We start from the raw sequence: 19,726 nt of genomic DNA on the forward strand, positions 1-19,726 counted from the left end.
CAAATCCAGTAGTATAGCCACTAACCTTATTCTTAAATCGAGAGCGTTTATTACCACGAAAAGAACGGTTAAGGGAATGAGGATTTGGTCAATGATCGTAAATTGAAATGATTTTGGCCGAATAAAGTGACACTAGTTATAACTCTGTCTAAATCTAAAGCACATCTCCTTGTCAAGACGAGTCTTTGTATAGTTTGGATCAACTCGAGAGCGTCTGGTTGCCGTTTTAATAGAATGTAGATTTGGGCAAATAATTATCTTGTAGTAAAAAGCATCTTGATCAAATAAAGTGGCATTTGATAGATGGAAATGTGCATTGGGGATAAAGGATACTCATTTTGGCTTTAACCCATACACCGAAGACCGATGTGTGTTAGCATTGTGATACTCAGTATTTTCTCGAGCTCTGTGAAAGGTTAAAACAAATCACAGGCATGTTACTCGGGTGGGATTCGAACCCACGACCGTTGCAATTGTAGAGCAGTGTCTTACCAACTAGACTAAATTTATTTTATATTTGCTGTTTTAATTTATACTGTTCATGAATGTTTTTCTGCTATTTTTAACAACTGTATTTTAATGTGCAAATCGAGAAAGTAATTATCATGTTGGACATGATGAATACAAACATTGAATTGAATTGAGTTGAGTAGCATTATTATTATAAGTTAAACTCTGTCTGAACCAAAGCTCTTGCTGTGATAAGTTTATGCAGTGATAAGTTTATGCATATAGTTTAGATCCAGTCAAAAGCTTCTGAGCTCTCGTTTTGTCTTTTCATAGAACCTCTGATTGTACGATCTTAACCACAAAAGCCGCATGGGAATTTGTGGTGTGTTTTTCCCGCGCAGGTATTGAATGAATAAGCTTCGCGATACTCGACAGAAATATCGAGTGCTTGAGTGGAAACTACGTAATCTCTTTCACTCAAATATTGACTGCCTGATACTGAGACTACATACATGCAGCTGTGTCGTCTTGAATGTAGTTCTGTTGGATAGTATTACGGTCTAGTTACAGCGAATTGCATTAAAATCGAAGTAGAATCACACATGAGGTATATGAAACTTTATACGTTTAAGAGAAGGCATTTTGGTCGGTAATCACTCTTAAAATAAATGACATTCAAAACCTGTAATATAGACGTCTACTGCAGCAGCTTTCGATAGTATAAAGCAATTTCAGAAACACTTACGTTGAAATACTGCGATTATATTAAAAGATGTGTTATTTAAGCCCAGAAATTTGAACCTGTGAAGCGTAGGCATAACTGTCAACATCATGACTCCGATTGTGTTTTCCTATTTAGGGAGTATTCTTCCTGCGTGGACATTCGCTCCAGATTTCCGGCGATATCTCAAAATACGCAACTTTTGATATGACATTTTCAGATGTTAGTTTAATTGTGTATATCTATACATTTATACTATAGAATTATAACAACTGAACGGTTCAAAAAACAAAAAAAGTATATAATGCCGTAAAATGCAAAAGATAGAGTTGCTTCAATTTGTTCAATTTATTCCATACGAACATTACATATAGATACTCTCTAATCGGCACACCTGATGAGGTGGCCCATAATCTAACCAAACCTTGCAATTTTCTTTCATTTCTGTAAACGCCAGGCTGGTCTTAGACCCATTTCCCACGAGGCAATTTACTGGCAATAAGTTCTAGATAGATAATTTGAGAGAGTGAGTGAGTGAGAGAGTTTTTCAACGTACTAAAAGAAAACATAACTTGCAGGAATACGGAACGCTATGTTTTTGCTGGCAGCAAAAATGCTGGCAGCAAAAATACCGGCAACAGTTTTTCTTTCCGTAGAAAACAAAGAACCTTAATAGGAGTTGGTACATATGTACACAAATTAGGGTGAAATAACAATATGTACTTACATGTACTATATTATGTGTAGGTGTTTGGGCAATTGTGGTTGACTGTAATTACGTTAATTAGCATAATTAATATTTGAATTTACGGAAAATCCGTGAAATTACGGCGACAAATACGGAACATTCCACTTTACGGAGTCCGTAAATTTACCTCACCTATTCTATGGCCAATTATGAGAAAAAGCCGGCAACTTTGTCCCCGTAGACGCTTAGGTGTTAAACCCTGACTAAGCTAGCCTGAAATGTCATGTGATCCGTTTTCCATCACCGTTGTCGTCGAATTTCTCCCCAAAACAGGCCAAGGAAATCAGTGGCTTTATATCCAAATTCATCTAAAAGTGCAATTTTCTAAATAAATATAAATACGATTTTCTTTAAAATCTTCTTCATATCGCAAGAGAATAAATAGATTTTACCACATGAGAAAAGGCCTTCAACTTTGTATCCGTAGACGCTTGGGTGCCAAACCCTGACTAAGCTAGCCTGAAATGTCGTGTGATCAGACAGGGTTTTTCCATCACCGTTGCGTCGACTTTCTCCCCAAAACAGGCCAAGGAAATCAGTGTCTTTATATCCAAATTCAATCGAATACTGCATTTTTCTAAAATAAATACAATACGATTTTCTTTGAAATCTGCCATTAACTGAAGAGAATAAATAGATTTCATTACAGTGTTGACCTTTGACAAGTTCTAGACACACATTGTGCTTGGCTCATTACAGTGCATCCTATGGCTTTGGTGTGTGACGTCACCACGACGTGAGTTCTGTTTCCTTATTCGACCACTTCAGTATTGTACGACTTATCATCTGCCAATGCCGGTGGCGATTGGCGCGTTCCAGCCCGTGTACCCGTTGTTTTACTGATAGTATTGACACCAGGTGTAGGGTCGCTAACACCAGCCGTATCATCATTACCATGATCGGTTCCCTCATCAGACACCCTGTTGGTTTTACGTACAAAAAGCTGCACCATGGAGTTCCTGAAGTTTTTATTTTTGAACGTGTAGATGATGGGATTGGCGCAGCTGTTTGTGAAGGCAAGAATAATAAACGCCTGGTGGGTGTCGCTAAAGAAATAAGTTTGAACGGATAAGATGTCGAGGTTGATGAGAAGAAGTGATATCTGGTTTGGTGTCCAACAAACAATGAAGGAGATAATAACAATGAGGACCATGTGGATGATTTTCCGGCGGGTTCGGAGCACCGACTGAGCCGGGCCTCTTTCCTTCGCGTTGTGGTTCGAGCCATGCTGTTGTAGATTACGCGCCTGGGCTCTCAACGCTCTTATCGTCACTGTGTTAGTTACAATCATCACAATTATAGGTATAAAATACTCAACCAGAGCAACACCAATACCCAGGAAAACATTGAATCCTTTCGGGAACTCGATATAGATGCAAACGTTATCCACGATAATGGTGTTGTAGAAGTTAAATGACTTGACGATAAGAGCAAAGAGCCAGATTGCCCAGACGAAACGTCGAGGACGTGACTCGCGAAATATCACCCTGTAACGAACGGGGTGTACGACAGCCATGTAACGCTCAACCGATAGCAGAGTCAATGTGTACACCGACGCCTCTATAGACATCCACTGTATAGCTTTAGTGTGTATAACCCGGCAGTAAATCTCACCCCATGCGTTTTTGGGTACATATGCTGGAACCGGTAGAGGAATGAAAAAAATTGAGCTGATCAAATCGGCGATTGCCAAGGCTAGGATAAGGACATTTGTGGTGTTTTTTCGTTTTCTTTTGCTGGTGTAGACTGCGATGACGAGTGAGTTACCGATGATACCAACAATGCCAACTATCACTTTGCATATGTCCTGCCATTGCCAGCCGGTATATGGTGCAGAAGTTGTTGACATCGTTGTGTTGGTGTCGTTCCTGACCGCTGTGGTCACGTCGACTACTGTGGTCATGCCGAATGGTGTGGTCGCATCAAAAGTTGAGTTCATGTCGAAAGTTTGGTTCATGTGGAATGTTGAGTTCATGTGAAATGTTGAATTCATGTCGAATGTTTTGTTCATATTTATGTTGCTAGTACGGTGTTTGTAATCAACTTCCGATTGGTGCAACTTTCAAAACGGGAAACTAGAAACCAAACACAATCACTGCATTGCCGACGCCATCATGTAACAAAATCCACCGAAAGTTTAGATTCTGCGAAAAAAAACACAATAAACGGTTGTAATTACAGTCACAAAATGTATCACAACTTAACACGGTGTTGTTTTTATTGCTAAACGTTTCGGCACTAATCTCACTCGTTTTCAAATTTTTGTTTAAGACGCCATTTTGAAAGTTATCGCCCCACGCAGTTCCGTCGTTTGCATCGATCCACACACATGATTCGGACACATGCATCCGAATATAAGCTTTGTACCGATGATATGTCCCAGGGAAATTTGTCTCAAGAGATTCTGTCCCCCATAGTGGGAAATAAGCATAAACCGAAGGGGGTGATATACAAAACAGCGCTGTCGGAAGAAGTTTGTGTACGCAGTTCGTCGTGTGGGGGGGGGGGGGCGGCACAGTCGCCTTCCACACCGGGATCAAAACTAAGCCATATGACCGGGGAGCATTTTATACCCGGATTCCTCGTCAAGTTTAAGACAAAATACTTCCATGAAATCCGTGTCAATTATTCATACCCAAGGCGAGCAGCGCTGAAACTATAGCCGTTCGTAATCAGACTAGCTTTGTTTTCCTTTCTCTGTGCTGGGCGCCACTGGTCAACTACAGCGAGTCACTATGAATAACATAACGCAACCGTTGGCTAGCATTAAAAGAAAATAGTCAAATTACACCCGAAGGAATAAAATTGTTTTCACTTTGGTTTACAGTGGGCTTTCTCATAGTCTGCAACGTTTCTTATAATTTGATCAAAATTTCAGGAGACTCAATTATAAAAGGACTAAAGGTGTATACTGTTTCAGCTCACTTTTCTATTTGTATCCTTTTGTCCGCGCAACCTGAGGGTTGAGGTTTTTATATCTAGCAATTATCGTCACATTATCTGTGCAGATCGCGACTGACCGGAGTTGATGGTCTTTTTAAATCCATTTACTGACCCGCTAGGGAGGAATGTAGATTCTGTTATAGCATAAAGACTTGTATTTCCACTTCCCTGCTTATGTTTCACTTTTTAGTTACCTGTTCATGTTTGTTGTGTTGTCATTTAGCCTTCGAAACGTCAGGCCATTAACTATTTTTTGCATTTTTAGCATAAAGACTTGTGACACTATTCTGAAACTGGTGAAAGTAACGGTCAAGGTTTTAAAATGGATTTGAGTCCCGCAAATTGCATTTGAATACCATGTTTAGCTGTTTGTCAATTTCTTCTTTCTAAATTTCAACATGCATGATATGAAGCCGAGAGGGAAAATACTTTGAGAATTGTGCTTTTGATGCAATTTGCCATACAGTCAGAGTTATGCTCTCTAAGAAGATATTTTGCTGTTGAGTCATTGCAGGTTTGAATAATTGAATCAATAATATAGGAGTGAATAACATACACTTATAGGCTATTGCTATGAATTCTTTTAATTTTTAAGATTAAGCAACTACAAATTCATTTGGCCAAGGACCCAATATTGAAGAGAGACTTTTAGTCTAAGATGTGAAAGCTAAAATAATACACAGGACAAAAAAAATGATACAATTGACGGCCAAAGTCTTTACAAATAACAGAAAAGACCAACAAATAAAGTCCATTAGACCGACTCAGTTTTTCCAGACACACAAAAGGTAACAAATATTTATTCAAAGAAATCAAATTTCTGTTCCCTCTAAAAGTCTGCCGTGGATTTGATCACACTGCATCGAACAACTCGTCCTCCAAAATATCCCTTTTACATGATAATAAATGATAATGGGTTATCACAAAATAATACGCACAAACAAATATTTGTTTGTCGGATAAACACACTGAAACAATGTATTTGTTTTTCGGTACCACCTGTGTGTATCTACTTGCCATGTGATTTTGGTCTTCAGAGAACAGTCTTGCTTTATATTCTACTAAACGGCATAGTCAATTTCGTAATTCGCTAATTTTGTCAGCTCTGAAAGGAACTGTCCTGCTTGTTAACTACTATCTTGGGGGAAGGTTGAACATTATTTGTACACATTTATTGAAAATGTACAATGAAGGCCCAACAATGAATCCAAACAGACACATTTAACAGCAGACAAACAAAGAGCACATGACGTACTACGGCTTTCATTAAAGACGCTTAAGATTACACAGACTTGAACAATTATGTTGCCCTATATTTCATACTCAGTTGTCTTTAATTTGGCCTTAGACGTCACCGGTCTATAAAAGGTATGTTTAAGATTGGTTTAGCTGCAATTTACGCAACAGATTATATGGCGAATAAACTTTGCTAAGTTTTGACAGCTTCATGTGTACATTATTCTGTCTGTTATTAGAGCGGCGTTTTTATATCTGACAATAAATAAGATAAAATGGAAGACTATACATTATCTCCCCAATTAAGAATGTTGACCAACTGGTTAATACTCTCTCTCTTTCTATTCTGTTTGTTATAAGATCTGCGTTTGTATATCTAACAGTGAATAAGATGTAAAGATTACATTGTCCGCCCAATTTATAATGTTGACGAACTGGATACTCTCTCTTTCTGACTTTTCAACGATTGGGCGAAGAGGAAATGAATGCAATGTGATATTAGGGCGGGTAAATATTTTACTTAAAACGCATCGTGTGTATAAGACATCATGTGTGTTAAAACCATTGGACCCTTTCGGTAAACAGTATTGTCCAAGGCCCACACTTCGTGTATCACAACTTCTATATCAAATAACAAACCTGTGAAAATTTGGGCTTAATCGGTCATCGGAGTCGGGAGAAAATAACGGGAAAACCCACCCTTGTATCCGCGCGTTTCGCCGTGTCATGACATGTGTTTAAAATAAATCCGTAATTCTCGTTAACGAGAATTGATATTGTTTTACAGTTTTCTCAAAAAGTAAAGCATTTCATGGAATAATATTTCAAGAGAAGTATTTCACCACTACCTTTTGTAAACCCTGTAAGTTATTTGTAAATCTGTTTTTTTTTGTTTCTGTACCGAAAGGGTCCAATGGCTTTAACTCACGGACAAACATACTCGATTTATGTGTTTGTGAATCCACGCTGCCTGATGGGTCAAAACTGACCCGGATTTAAGTGTCACTTTGAAACTTTGAAACAGACGACGGGTCAAACTGAGCTATAAAAGGACCACGAGGCTCCACGGGGGATTCGGGAAATTAAATGAAACATCACAGTGTTTCCTAGAACAGAATCTGTGATGGGATGGTTCTATAATGTATGCCCATCATAATCAGTAAGCTAACTGTGAGACTAAACAATGTTTGTTTTATCCTGACCAATATATAATACAACGTTTCATACCCTCTAAAGGCAGTGGACACTATTGGTGATTACTCAAAATAATTACAAGCATAAAACCTCACTTGGTAACGAGTAATGGCATAAAACACTGTGAGAAACGGCTCCCTCTGAAGTGACATCGTTTTTGAGAAAGAAGTAACTTTCCACGAATTTGATTTCGAGACCTCAGATTTAGAGTTTGAGGTCTCGAAATCAACCATACTTATAAACGCACACAACTTTGTGTGACAAGGGTGTTTTTCTTTCATTTTTATCTCGCAACCTTGATGACCGATTGAGCTCAAATTTTCATGGTTTGTTATTTTATGCATATGTTGAGATACACCAATTGTGTAGACTAGTCTTTGACAGTTACCAATAGTGTCCAGTGTCTTTAAACTAATAGAATCTTAGATTTTTTAGCAGATGCAACATTGGGAGTATTCTACAGTTTAATCCTCATGGAGACCACAGCATATACTGAAAGGTCGATAAGTTTGCAGGCTGTCATGAGAAAAAACAATCGTACCAACAATATTTGATTATTTTTGTTCACTATACCGTAATTTTAAGATTGCAGTTTTCAACGAAAACGAACAGGAAGCAATTTTATATCATAACGCAGGATATAAAAACAAGGCTTTACTACATTGTCATTTCAGAAAACAAATTGAGTTTATCAATTATTTCTGACCTTGCTTAACCGGGGAAAGAAAACTGCCCATTGAAGAGAAAAAAAATAAAGAACAGTTTATTCTTCTTGATACATTTTTTGTTGACAAACCAACTGCCAAAAAGGCATATTGAATATTAATTTTTCATGGATGACTTATAAAACAACGATGTCTTTACGAATGCCTTGGTGGACATTGACTTTGTTTTGCCATGCCTTGAAGAAAATTAATTTCTGCTGGCCGCAGCTAGGCTAAACTTGCAACGATGAAATTGTATTTAACCAGTCAATGTGATTAAACAAAATGAATAATAATAATAATTCATAATACCGTAAAGGAAGGTTGCATAAATACCAGTGTCCTGTCATTTGACAACTTATCTCAATTTACTAGTCCTAACCGAGGGTTAAACAAACTGAAAGCAATCCCACAGTCTTCAACATGGTCTAGATATTGTATCTTACCATTCAAGGGGTGGACCGACCGTCGATTTCACAAAGAGTTAGGACTCGTCTTTTCTCGAGTTAGGAAGAGTAACTCGTCTTAACTTAGGATTAATCTTAAGGTCTGCATGCTACAGTGCAGGGTTGTGACTCGTCCTAAGTCCTAAGATTAGTCTTAAGTTAGGAAGAGTTTTGTGAAATCGACGGCAGGACTATATTGTTGCTACATGGCAGACTTAGACTCGTTTGTGTACGAGACAATGGGGAAAACCATTGAGACAGCGGACTAGTCTATGTTGGAAAAAAATCCAGCGGGTAAACCCTGGCCAAGCAAACTTAAGTATAATCCTCAAACTTTGTTTTAGAATGGGATTTTAACTACATTCGTAGGCCTTATCAATTAAGTTGTGCCCCGGCAAAGTTGTAATTTGTAATTTCAAATGATTGAGTGGAAATAAATTGAACTACGAACTATATATGAGTAAAGAATAAGCTTATTTAGCAAGCCGCTTACTGCCAGCTAACACACTAAATGTGTTTAATGTCTAACCGTCATTAGATTTTAGTTCAAATGTCTATATCACAAACCAGATGTATCTATTTCATACTCTGAACAAAAGACAAATGGATGAAGCGAAAAAGAAGAAATAAAAATAAAAGCTGGGATTCAAGATTTCGAAGCTTTACCAAACGTCTTGATACCTCAAAATAACAATTTTGTGGGAAGTATATTTTGACCTTTGGATGTATTAAATAATTATGGTTGAAGAACTAAAGGGTTTCGCAAACCCTGAAATAATAAGTAGCATGAGTTCATACAGAACACAAAAATAAACAAATGTGGCAGAATCTCCGAGGAGTTCCTTTTGGACCTCAACAACGACGCTCCAGACAAGATAGTTCATTATTAAATAAATCTCATAGACAATCTTACGGTTCCCAATAGAGTGTCGGAATAAACATCGTAAGCCCTTCATGCAATATGAAAACATGCTTGATCAACTTGCGCCTGACTGATTATTCCTTTAGGCTATATATTGTGATATATATATATATATTACACTGCCTAAATAAGTGTTCTTATGTATTGTGACCCATCTACAAGGTTACTACATAGTCTGAATTTGATTTATTTACCACAGATCCATTGTGCGTCCATCTTATTTTTCTGTCAATGCACGCACACAAGTAGAAGGTTCAAAAACAACAGCTTTATAACAGTATGGAGTATACATGTACTTGTTTTGTGACATGGCATTGGATTGACATACGGGTGGAGCGGGCGAACGAGCAAACGGGTGAAAGTCAACGACTAAAAGAGGGGGAGCAGACGTAAAGAGAAAAAAAACCTATTAGGGCAGGTCAGTTATCAAATTAAGGTGCTGTAGAGACGCACGAGAGAACCTTACACAGTTAAAAAAAAAGAGGTAAATAGCCGTTTTAATACAAGGAGCAATTCCAAACAGCAATATTTTAAGTGATTAGAAGGCAAAGTGCCACTTAATAAAAAATATGACGGAACTTGGTAAGTTGTAGGCCTATAAATTTCCTTCTGCGCCCCCCCCCCAAAAAAACCAAAAAAACAAAAAACCTTTTCTTATTTTTGTTCTAATGATTGTGCAGTCTCCAATGTCACTCAAAACGCATCACTCATTGAATAATAACAATAAATCAACTTCGACCGTGAATGGGCTGCGGACTGACTCTTGACATACTTTTAAATTCCTTCATTCTAAACACAGGGATTCATTTAAACAACACACAGTTCCCACGGCAACACTTTCCCAAAACGCATCCTATTGTTATCTATTGAAGTTACGTGTGAAAACCATTGCCGATCTCAAGTACGGTACTAACGGCCTTGAGTTGGAGTCTACACAAAACGTCATCGGCATTGTAATTGTATATGCATCGTGCGGCCAACGCCATACTCCTTAGCCTTCTTTCAAGGTGTCAATGTCACCCGACAGTCATGACCATGTAATTGATTCATGTTCTTTCCATGTAATGGATTTATTAATACAGACCGACTGAATATAATAAAGACGGCGAAGTTGTAAATTAGAGTCCAGCGTACTCTATCATCAATTATGATTAAAGGGCCCTACCGTCGATTTCACCAAACTCTTCCTAACTTGTATGGGATTAATCTTAGGACGAGTCAAGTTCCGTAACGATAGACGTTAGGACGCATTGTACCCATCCTAAATTAGGACGAGTTCCTCGATCGTCCTAGCGTTTCGTGAAATCGACGGCTGGACACATTTTTGTAATTGTGAAAGACCAGTATTCTCACTTGGTGTTTCCTATCATATTTTATGCATATATAACAACCTGTGAAAATTTGGGCTCAATTGGTCAGCGAAGTTGCAAGAGAATAATGAAAAACACACACACCCATAATGCGCAATGTGCTTTCATAATGCACAACAAAAGGTTTCAGCTGAAGTCTTTAGTATTTGAGTGAGAAATTACTTCTTTCTCAAATGCTACATTCTTTCAGAGGTAGCCGTTTCTTACAATGTTTTAAACTATCAACAGCTCCCATTTGCTCTTCACCAAGTAAGTTGTTATGCTAACAATAATTTGAGTAATAACCAACATCTAACCAGTGTCTTTAACACAGACCGACTCAATCTAATAAAGACGATGATATGCAACATAGAGTCAAGCGCCACATCGTACACTCCCATCAATTATGATTAAACAAATTATAAAGACGATGTGTAATAGACATCGTACACATCTTCAATATCCAACTTTCCTTGTGCGTAGCAGACGTTTCAGCACTTATTACATTAAATAAACGTACACAGAGGCATCTTAAGCTAATATGAATCAAGGCATGTCTAGAAAACAAAGCAATTAGACTGAACCCGAGAGAAAATCCATCCAAAGAAACAGGAGACCTCTTACCCTTAAAAAAAAAAAGGAAAAAGAAACATCAAAGCTTGATTGAAAATTATTACTCCATCAATATCAGTTTTATTATGGTTGTGAAACCAGGGGCACTCAGAAAAGCGATCTTAATCACTGTACTACTAGCCAAGAACCCAATGGAGAGAAGAAGTTGGTTTCAGTCTTATTTGTGGGAGAAATACCCCAGAGAATTATTCAAGGGGAAACCCATCCTCGCGCATAGTTAGACAGGGACATCAAAAAAGAAATTCGAAAAAAAATAAACACAGGAAAATCAAGAATATTATAATAACCAAAGGCTTAGAGCAGGATGCTATTAGATGCACTTTTAAAGCCAACTTGAGCACCTAAAAGACTAATGACGATTTTTTATTTCTATTAAAACGTGAATGACTACGAATCAATGTTATACCCAAGAACCAAATGGAGAGAAGACCAGATGTGATAGATGTGGGAGAAAATCCAAGAGAATTGTTCCAGGGGAACACCAAGCAGTAAGATAGGTACATCAAAAAGAATCGTAAACGAAACTTGCTTTAAAAACCAAAGGCGCCGAGCAAGCTGAAAAAGATGCAATTTCAAAGCCAACTTGAACACCTAAGACTTGTGCAGATTGTTTCTTCCTATTAAATGGAGAAAACCCCATCCCCCAGGGAATTGATCTAGGGGGAAAACCAACGCAGTAAGGTAGGAAAATAAAAAAGAATCGTAAACGAAGATTGGTTTAATAACCAAAGGCTCCAAGTAGGATATTTAAAGCCCACTTGAACACCAACAGACATATTGTTTCTTCCCATTTAAATGTAAATTTTACGAATCAATATCGACGTATCCTAAGCTGGGAAAATTGCAAAGACGTTTATCCAATAAAATTGTTAAGCTTGGAAACTATTCACGCTTTAAAGTTTTTACCGAGGAATAAAATCCACACGAAAAAATTGCTTTTTAAAATCTTCGTGCGATATGTGAATAAAAGTATACGAACAGAACAAGACACATTATAATAGACACACAGACAGACTGACTTAAGCCTATGATCGGTTTACCGTACGAATCAATTTTCTTCGAATTTAAGTGAACACCAATTTATCAATTTGTGCAAGACGCTTGAAACTAAAACAAAGATAAAATAAAAACACCTGTAAAAAATCATTGACAAGCGGTCACTCGAGTGTTCTCCTAATGAATAAATACGTTTAAATTTACTCAATAATGAAATGTGAAAGGTGTCCTGTCACATGTTGAACTAAATATAAAATATTTCATTTAAAACAAATTTTATGACAGATAATAACTTCACCTGTGTGTTCATAGCCCCTACAAAATAACTGCAGATCACAAGTCCATACCACAAGATGTTTTGGGGGGCTCAATTGGTCATCGACTTTGAAAGAGAATAGTGAAAGAAAAAACACCCTTGCATTGCACGTTTTTGTGCGTACAGTATGCAAAGGCCTAACAAAAGTTTTATAGCTGAAGTATTTTTTTTTATTTGAGTGAGAAATTACCTCTTTTCTTTAAAACTACGTTACTTCAGAGTGTGCCGTTTCTTACAATGTTTTATACTGTCAACAGCTCTCCATTAATCGATACAAAGTAAATTTTATGATGTTAAATATTTCGAGTAATAACGAATAGAGCCATGTGCCTTTAATTGAACATCGAACTGACTGTTCCAAGTATACATTAGAAGTTGAAGGTAAGATATCAAGTCACGGCAGACGGTAAAAGCCTGACCTACTTTGAGCATTCATCTGGTGATCGTTTTATGACAACAAAAGGAAATTATTCCAGCGATAAATTGCTGCAAAGGTCCTACTTAAAGCTTCCTATTATATATAACTATCTAAATCATTGTGAACTTTTATTTGTTTTCATATCCTAAGTTATGTATTACTGTAAACTACTCATAATTTGAATATAATTAACACATTTTGTTAAATGTGTAAATGTACATGTAGGGCAGCAATAAAATAAATGTGTGCAAATACAAGGTCTCATATTAAAATATAAAGACCCTTTTCGAAACCACGGCTTCGGCTTTGGATTCGGCTTCAGGCTCCGTGCTCTCGCCTGAAGCCCTGAGCACCTACGAAAAGCACGTGCAACTGCGGGCCAAGCTAGCTTGAGTCGATTCTGGAGCCGAAGCCGTGGATTCGAAAAGGGTCACTATCCATGGCCCAGTTCCCATGAAAAAAAAAGAGGAAAAGAGAAAACCGGTCAAGAAAAAAAAGGGATATTCTTATATTTTTGTACACAGAAAGTGAGGGGGAAAAAAGCGGATAACCAAAACCCCAAAAGAGGAAATCAGCTGAAATCAAGAAGTCTCATGTCATATCTGCTGAAGGGGGACAACATGTCGACATCTGAACAACATTTTAAAACCGATTCACGGAATGTGATTATTGATGTTTTTTGATGAGCAGTACATTAGTGAGGTGAAACAAACCCATTAAACAATCGACATTTGCTTTAAGGGTACTGAACACCTTTGGTAGTTGTCAAAGCCTAATCGTCTTACTTCATGTATCTCAACATATGCATAAAACAACAAACCTGTGACAATTTAAACTCAATTGGTCGTCGAAGTTGCGAGAGAATATTGGAAGAAAAACACCCGCGTTACACTGTACTTGTGTGCTTTCAGATATCAAGCAGCTGAGGTCTCGAATTCAGTTCAAATTTTTTTTTTAATAAATAAATTACTTCTTTTCTCAAAAAACTACATGACTTCAAGAACTGATCTTAAAGAGAGCATATTTTCGAGCGCCAATTTTGCTGCAATTTCCCGAGTTTACATTGAGCGCACTTCCGTCAGCTTCTGCGAAAACACTGAAAGTCAATTAGAGCACAATATTTCAACGAATAGTTGAAGCTAAACGTTCTTTGTATAGCTTTTGCTCGACTAAGTGAAAATAAAAACAAGGGTGCAGCATTTTTGAGCGCCGTTTTTCCTCCATTAATATTGAGCGATTTGGGTCAGCTTTGATGAAAAAATTGAAAGCCAAATAAAAGAAGATGTAGGTATACTGTCCAAATCGTTCTTTGTATAGTTTTGGCTCAACTTATTGATCAAACATAGAGAGGCAATTTTGTGCGCCTTTTTTTCTCTTTCCTGAATTGACATTGCACAAAACTCCGTCAGTTTTAAGAAAACACTGAAAGCCATAATATTTATTTATAAAACGTATAAAAACAGAACGACAATTCTTTCGACAAAAGTTAACAAAAGTAAATCAGTTATTGTAGTTAGTACAAGAGCGCTGGGAAAAGGTCCGTTTAAAAATTTGCAAACGAAAACAACGTTTATAAATGGCCATAAGTGCCTATACGGAATAAATGTGCCACGAACAAAGAAAAAGAAAAAAAGAAGAAGATGAAAAAGGAAAAACTTTAACTTCGCCACGAAAATCATTACATCTAAAAATATAAAATAATGCCGTTGGCATTATTGATTTCGCAGAAGAAAAAAAATATCAAGCAGCAAAGTGGTTGCACCTATCGCTGTAGGGGATTCATCAAGTCATCAAAAAAAAAGACCAGCTGCTAAACCTTAAAGCTTGTTTTCCAAAAAATCCCCCAGTGAACCTTGCTATAATTTAAGGAAATTTAACTGAGCGATTTATATCAAGTTTTTAAAGGGATTGTTACCTTTTTATATATGTGAAAATGTTGTCAAGACATAAATCCCTACTGACTGTGAATGAAACTCTATGTAATGTAATTTACCTGCAGAAGTTTCAGCTACATTAGTCGTTAGGTTTTTTGAAAACAAAGGTGAAAATAACAGGACTGGAGTCGCGTAAATCCGTTGTACGTGGTAACCGAGACGAACATTATTTTTGTGAGATTGTTTTACAAATTTCTCAAAGACTGCAGCACCTCAGCAAGTAATATTTTAAGGGAAGTTTTCTACCATCAATGTCTTTAAACTGTGTAACTTTAATGTAAATATGTTGACGTTGGTATTTTGTGTCGTATAAAAAGTACCCAAACCCCTTTTCATACTGCCACCATCTTCGTGATGTTCCCTGTGTACCCAACAACAGTAATATATGCTAATACTCACCAAACAAAACGGAACCAGACTATTGCCCGTTCAACCTCAGTTTGGTTACATTGGTTTGAATGGGAGGAAGTCAAGATATCCGTAAACGGATGATAAAGGTTTATAAAAGAAGGGTGTATGTCATCTTATTACAACTTATTGTATGTACTTTAATTTTTAATGATACAAAAAGATATAAAAAATCTCCCGAATAATCAAGACATCTCGTACGTCCACCATTTCTCAAAAAGGCCAATACCTCCATCACTGTTTTCCATTATTGCAAGAAAGAATTATCAACACAAAATGTTCAGACAAATGCAAGAGTGAATTCTTCGACTAAAAAAATTGACATTCAACAAAAAGAATATCACACATCGCTAAATCTGTTAAATCCCAAGTTAGCAACCTCTCACACATTCGAAGGTTTTTGTCTCGTGAGGCAACAGAGTAGGCTTTTCGCTCTCTCATGACGTCACGACTTGTGCAATCTCTCATGACGTCACGACAAAGTGCAATGCCATATACAGCAACATCAGGGCCACTTCATAGAGCTGCTTAAGCAGAAAAAACTGCTTAAAAATCCCTGCTTAGCCACAATAAACATGATACCAGTCACAGATTGTACAAGTGAAATGGTATTTAATTGTGCTGGTAACCATATTCTAGTTTAGGACAAGTTTGTTTTGCTGAGCTTCTTTTAGTGCTTAAGCAGCTCTATGAAATTGGGACCTAAATATAAAATCAAGCATATTTTTATAAAAATATTCCAAATTCCATTTCCCCGATTATAATAACCCCCTAACCAAAGGATCAACACATATCTCTCCAATCAAAAAGGCTCTGGCTCCCGGTAAGAAAAAATGCATCAATTTCAAAATCCTCATTCATGTGTATCAATCTCTTCGGGGCACAGCACCAACATACATCCAGAGCCTATCTTCACCTTCTTTGGCCGGTTATCTGCCGTCAAACTTCCTTCTAACACTCTCCTCATGGGGAACATTATCCTTTTGACACACTCGCCCAGCACTATACAATGACCTTCTTCACAATCTATCCATAACCACATTTAAAAAAAACATTACCACATTTAAAGGAACACGTTGCCTTGGATCGGACGAGTTGGTATATAAAAAAGCGTTTATAACCGTTTGTTATAAAATGCATGCGGTTGGAAAGATGATGTTTTAAAAGTAGAATACAATGATCCACACAATCTTGCTTCGAAATTGCGTGGTTTTCATTTTACTTTGCGAACTAATATAAGACGGTCGGCCATTTATGGGAGTCAAAAATTGGACTCGCATAAATGGCCGACCGTGTTAGTTCGTAACAAACGGTTACACACGCTTTTCAAAGACCAACTCGACCGATCCAAGGCAACGTTTACGTTTAAATATTCATCTGTATTGTATTTACATCTCTCCTGCGCCAGCAGCCGATTTCACGAAACGCTAGAATTAAGCCCATCGCGAGTTAGGACAAGTTATGCATGTAAACATTTATTTTTACGGAATTTAACTCGTCCATAAGAGTAATCCTAGTTTGATTATTTAAATCGACGGCAGGTCTGTTTCAAAACAGACTCGGCGCATATAAGTGTATTTGCAAACCAGTGATTTTCAACGAATATAAGACAGTACTCACATAAGACACCCTTAACCATTGTAATAACATACATTTATTGAGCGCTTTGCCAAGGGATTCAAAGCACCGTTATTAAAACATGAAATCAAAACGAATGGGCTTCGAGAAAGCACGGCGTCCCATGGTACTACAGTGGGAGGGGTGAATAAACTGGACTCGGAGCGCTGGAGCGCCGGAGTGCCGGAGCGGGTTGCCGGAGGTCAGGAACCTCAGAGTGATATCGTGCGTACCATAAGCCTTTTTGAAATGCTGGCGGACACTTATGGAGTTGACTGTTTGATTGTGGTACATCCCTTTTATCCAATCCATAGTTTGTGATATTATAGTCTGAATAATTTATTTTCACATAGTTACAGGGTGTTGTCTGGGCCTATGCCACTTCTTGGAAAACAGTTATAAACTGTATATTATCTGTAGATTGTTGTACACGACAGTATAGATATTGTTTTTCATATTCTCGTTTTGAATAATTAATTCAAATTGTCAAAATGTCAGAACAGATCTGTCAGACGCAATGCACGTCCAATTAGCTTTATACGGAATACTGAGCCAATGCCATATAGTGTCTGCACTATTTGATAGGGCAGACACGGAAATTTTTTCAATATGATTTTGCCAATTTACTTTAAGTATCTCGCAAACTGTCCTCAATAATATATTAAAGGCACTGGACACCTTTGGTAATTGTCAAAGACCAGTCTTGTCACTCGGTGTATCTCGGTGTATCTCAACAAATGCATAAAATAACAAACCTGTGAAAATTTTAGCTCAATCAGTCGTCGAAGTTGCGAGATAATAATGGAAAAAATACCCTTGTCACACGAAGTTGTGTATTTTTTAGATGCTTGATTTCGAGACCTCAAATTCTAAATCTGAGGTCTCGAAATCAAATTCGTTGAAAATTACTTCTTTCTCGAAAACTACATTACTTCAGAGGGAGCCGTTTCTCACGATGTTTTAAAACCATCAACCTCCCCCCATTACTCGTCACACAGAAAGGTTTTATGCTAACAATTATTTTGAGTAATTACCAATAGTGTCCACTGCCTTTAAAGCAAAGTCTGGTTATGTAGTGACTAGTGGAATCAATTTGGGGAAACGTCCTTTTGGACTTCCTCACTATCCCTATATTTATATAACTTTCTCCCCTTCTTCATTTGTCCCCCTGACACAAAACCCCACTCCGTACAACGCCATTTTAGAAAGGAAAGCAAGACACGTGGAAGAGGGGAACTACATATAATGTCATTTTTCACCCCAAATTAAATTAGAATCTCATATATCAGTCTAGTCTGTACACTTCACTCCTAACAGAAACGCAAATATGGAATTAGAGAAGAACGGTAAAAGGAAATTCATTGAATTAAGAAGTCCATCTATTAAAGACATTTCAGTCATTGGATGACAAATCTTGTCATTGACTGATAAGCAATTATTACAATTTCACGTTGATTAATTATTAACTTTTGTTTTATTAATTTAGTGTTGTTCCTCGTGGTTAATAGGCAGGATTGTCTACATCTATTAAACATCGGTTCTTTCAATATTAAAACGAAAAACGTGTGTTTTTCCTTTTCAAGGTAATGGCTCTGGAAATTAAAGGCAATACAAACAACGTTGTTGTAAGAATACTGCAGTTTTGTGTGGTATAATGCAATTTGAGAAACATTTCACTCCGAAGTGAACTGTGGTAATATGGAAAAATATATTTCATTTTTGTCTCTCAAAAAATTAATATGAAAAGCGATACCATTGTAACGCTTACATCAGATGAATTACAAATAATGAATGTTTATGAGTGCAATTGTATACAACTACATGTACAGGGTTATAACAAAATAACGAAGTAGAGAAAGTACACTTAGCCGTTAATAGTTAAAGGAAAGGTACAATTTAAACACTTAGTCAATGTTACAATATTCGCTCTGCTGCAATAACATGGCTAATGATCTTCCGTTTTTAGGATTCGCAAACAATTTATGTATGATTTAAACTTTCTGACTGGCTCCCTGTTTCTTCAGGTGTACCCCAGGGGTCCATCATCGGCCCACTGTTAGTTGTTTTTACGCCAACCATTGACAGCTTTACGTGTCCCACTAAAAAAACATTCTCAAAATAGACACAGGACTTGAATCAGCAGATTTCAAGTCAGCAATGGGGGACAGAAAGGCTTCGGGAACCATTGTGATTCGAGGACATCACTCGACTTAAAGCAACGTGTCCCATCAAAACTTAATCCAGTATTGTCGAGATTAGTCTATTCAGAAAAAAAGAAACATTTCCCCAAGCCCAATCTTCCAGCTCTCTGATGGGAATATCTTACTGTGTATGGAGTCCATAAAACTAATAGGGATGTTATTTTCAAAGCAATTTGTCTTGGGGATCGCAAGGTAGATGACTTCAAATGTAGCCGGGTGATTAACCTCATTCGTCTTGTCTCGAGGGATGCATCTAAGGAAGTTGCTTTATTCTCTTACTCATGCTCTATATCATTGGAATAGTCTTCCTGTATTCGCAATGCTAGTTCTTTACACTGTTTCAAGTCTCTGTTTAACCATTTAGCCACTGGACCGCCCAGCCGCCTATCGATATACTGTATGTGGTAGGAGGAAACCTTGCTAGCTTGTGTTTGTAGAAAAAAAGGAACAGAATCCTCGATAGTCATTATTAAGCTAATGAAGCTAATGA

The 19,726-nt window shown here is 37.3% G+C and overlaps 1 protein-coding gene across 2 annotated transcripts in view; it reads right to left on the reverse strand.

Annotated features, from left to right (window-relative positions):
- Positions 1–1,540: 1,540 nt before the first annotated feature.
- LOC139949015 (succinyl-CoA:glutarate CoA-transferase-like) overlaps positions 1,541–19,726 on the reverse strand; it is a 62,385-nt gene continuing 44,199 nt past the window's right edge. Inside the window, exon 2 of one of the 2 annotated variants that reach the window (XM_071947406.1) lies at positions 1,541–4,063. In XM_071947406.1, the coding sequence (XP_071803507.1) occupies positions 2,671–3,930 (1,260 nt within the window). In that variant the 5' untranslated portion in view covers positions 3,931–4,063 and the 3' untranslated portion in view covers positions 1,541–2,670. The remainder of the gene's footprint in view (positions 4,064–19,726) is intronic. The other variant, XM_071947405.1, reaches the window with a different exon arrangement.

The sequence above is a fragment of the Asterias amurensis genome, chromosome 16, assembly GCF_032118995.1.
Source record: "Asterias amurensis chromosome 16, ASM3211899v1".
NCBI classification, from domain to species: domain Eukaryota; kingdom Metazoa; phylum Echinodermata; class Asteroidea; order Forcipulatida; family Asteriidae; genus Asterias; species Asterias amurensis.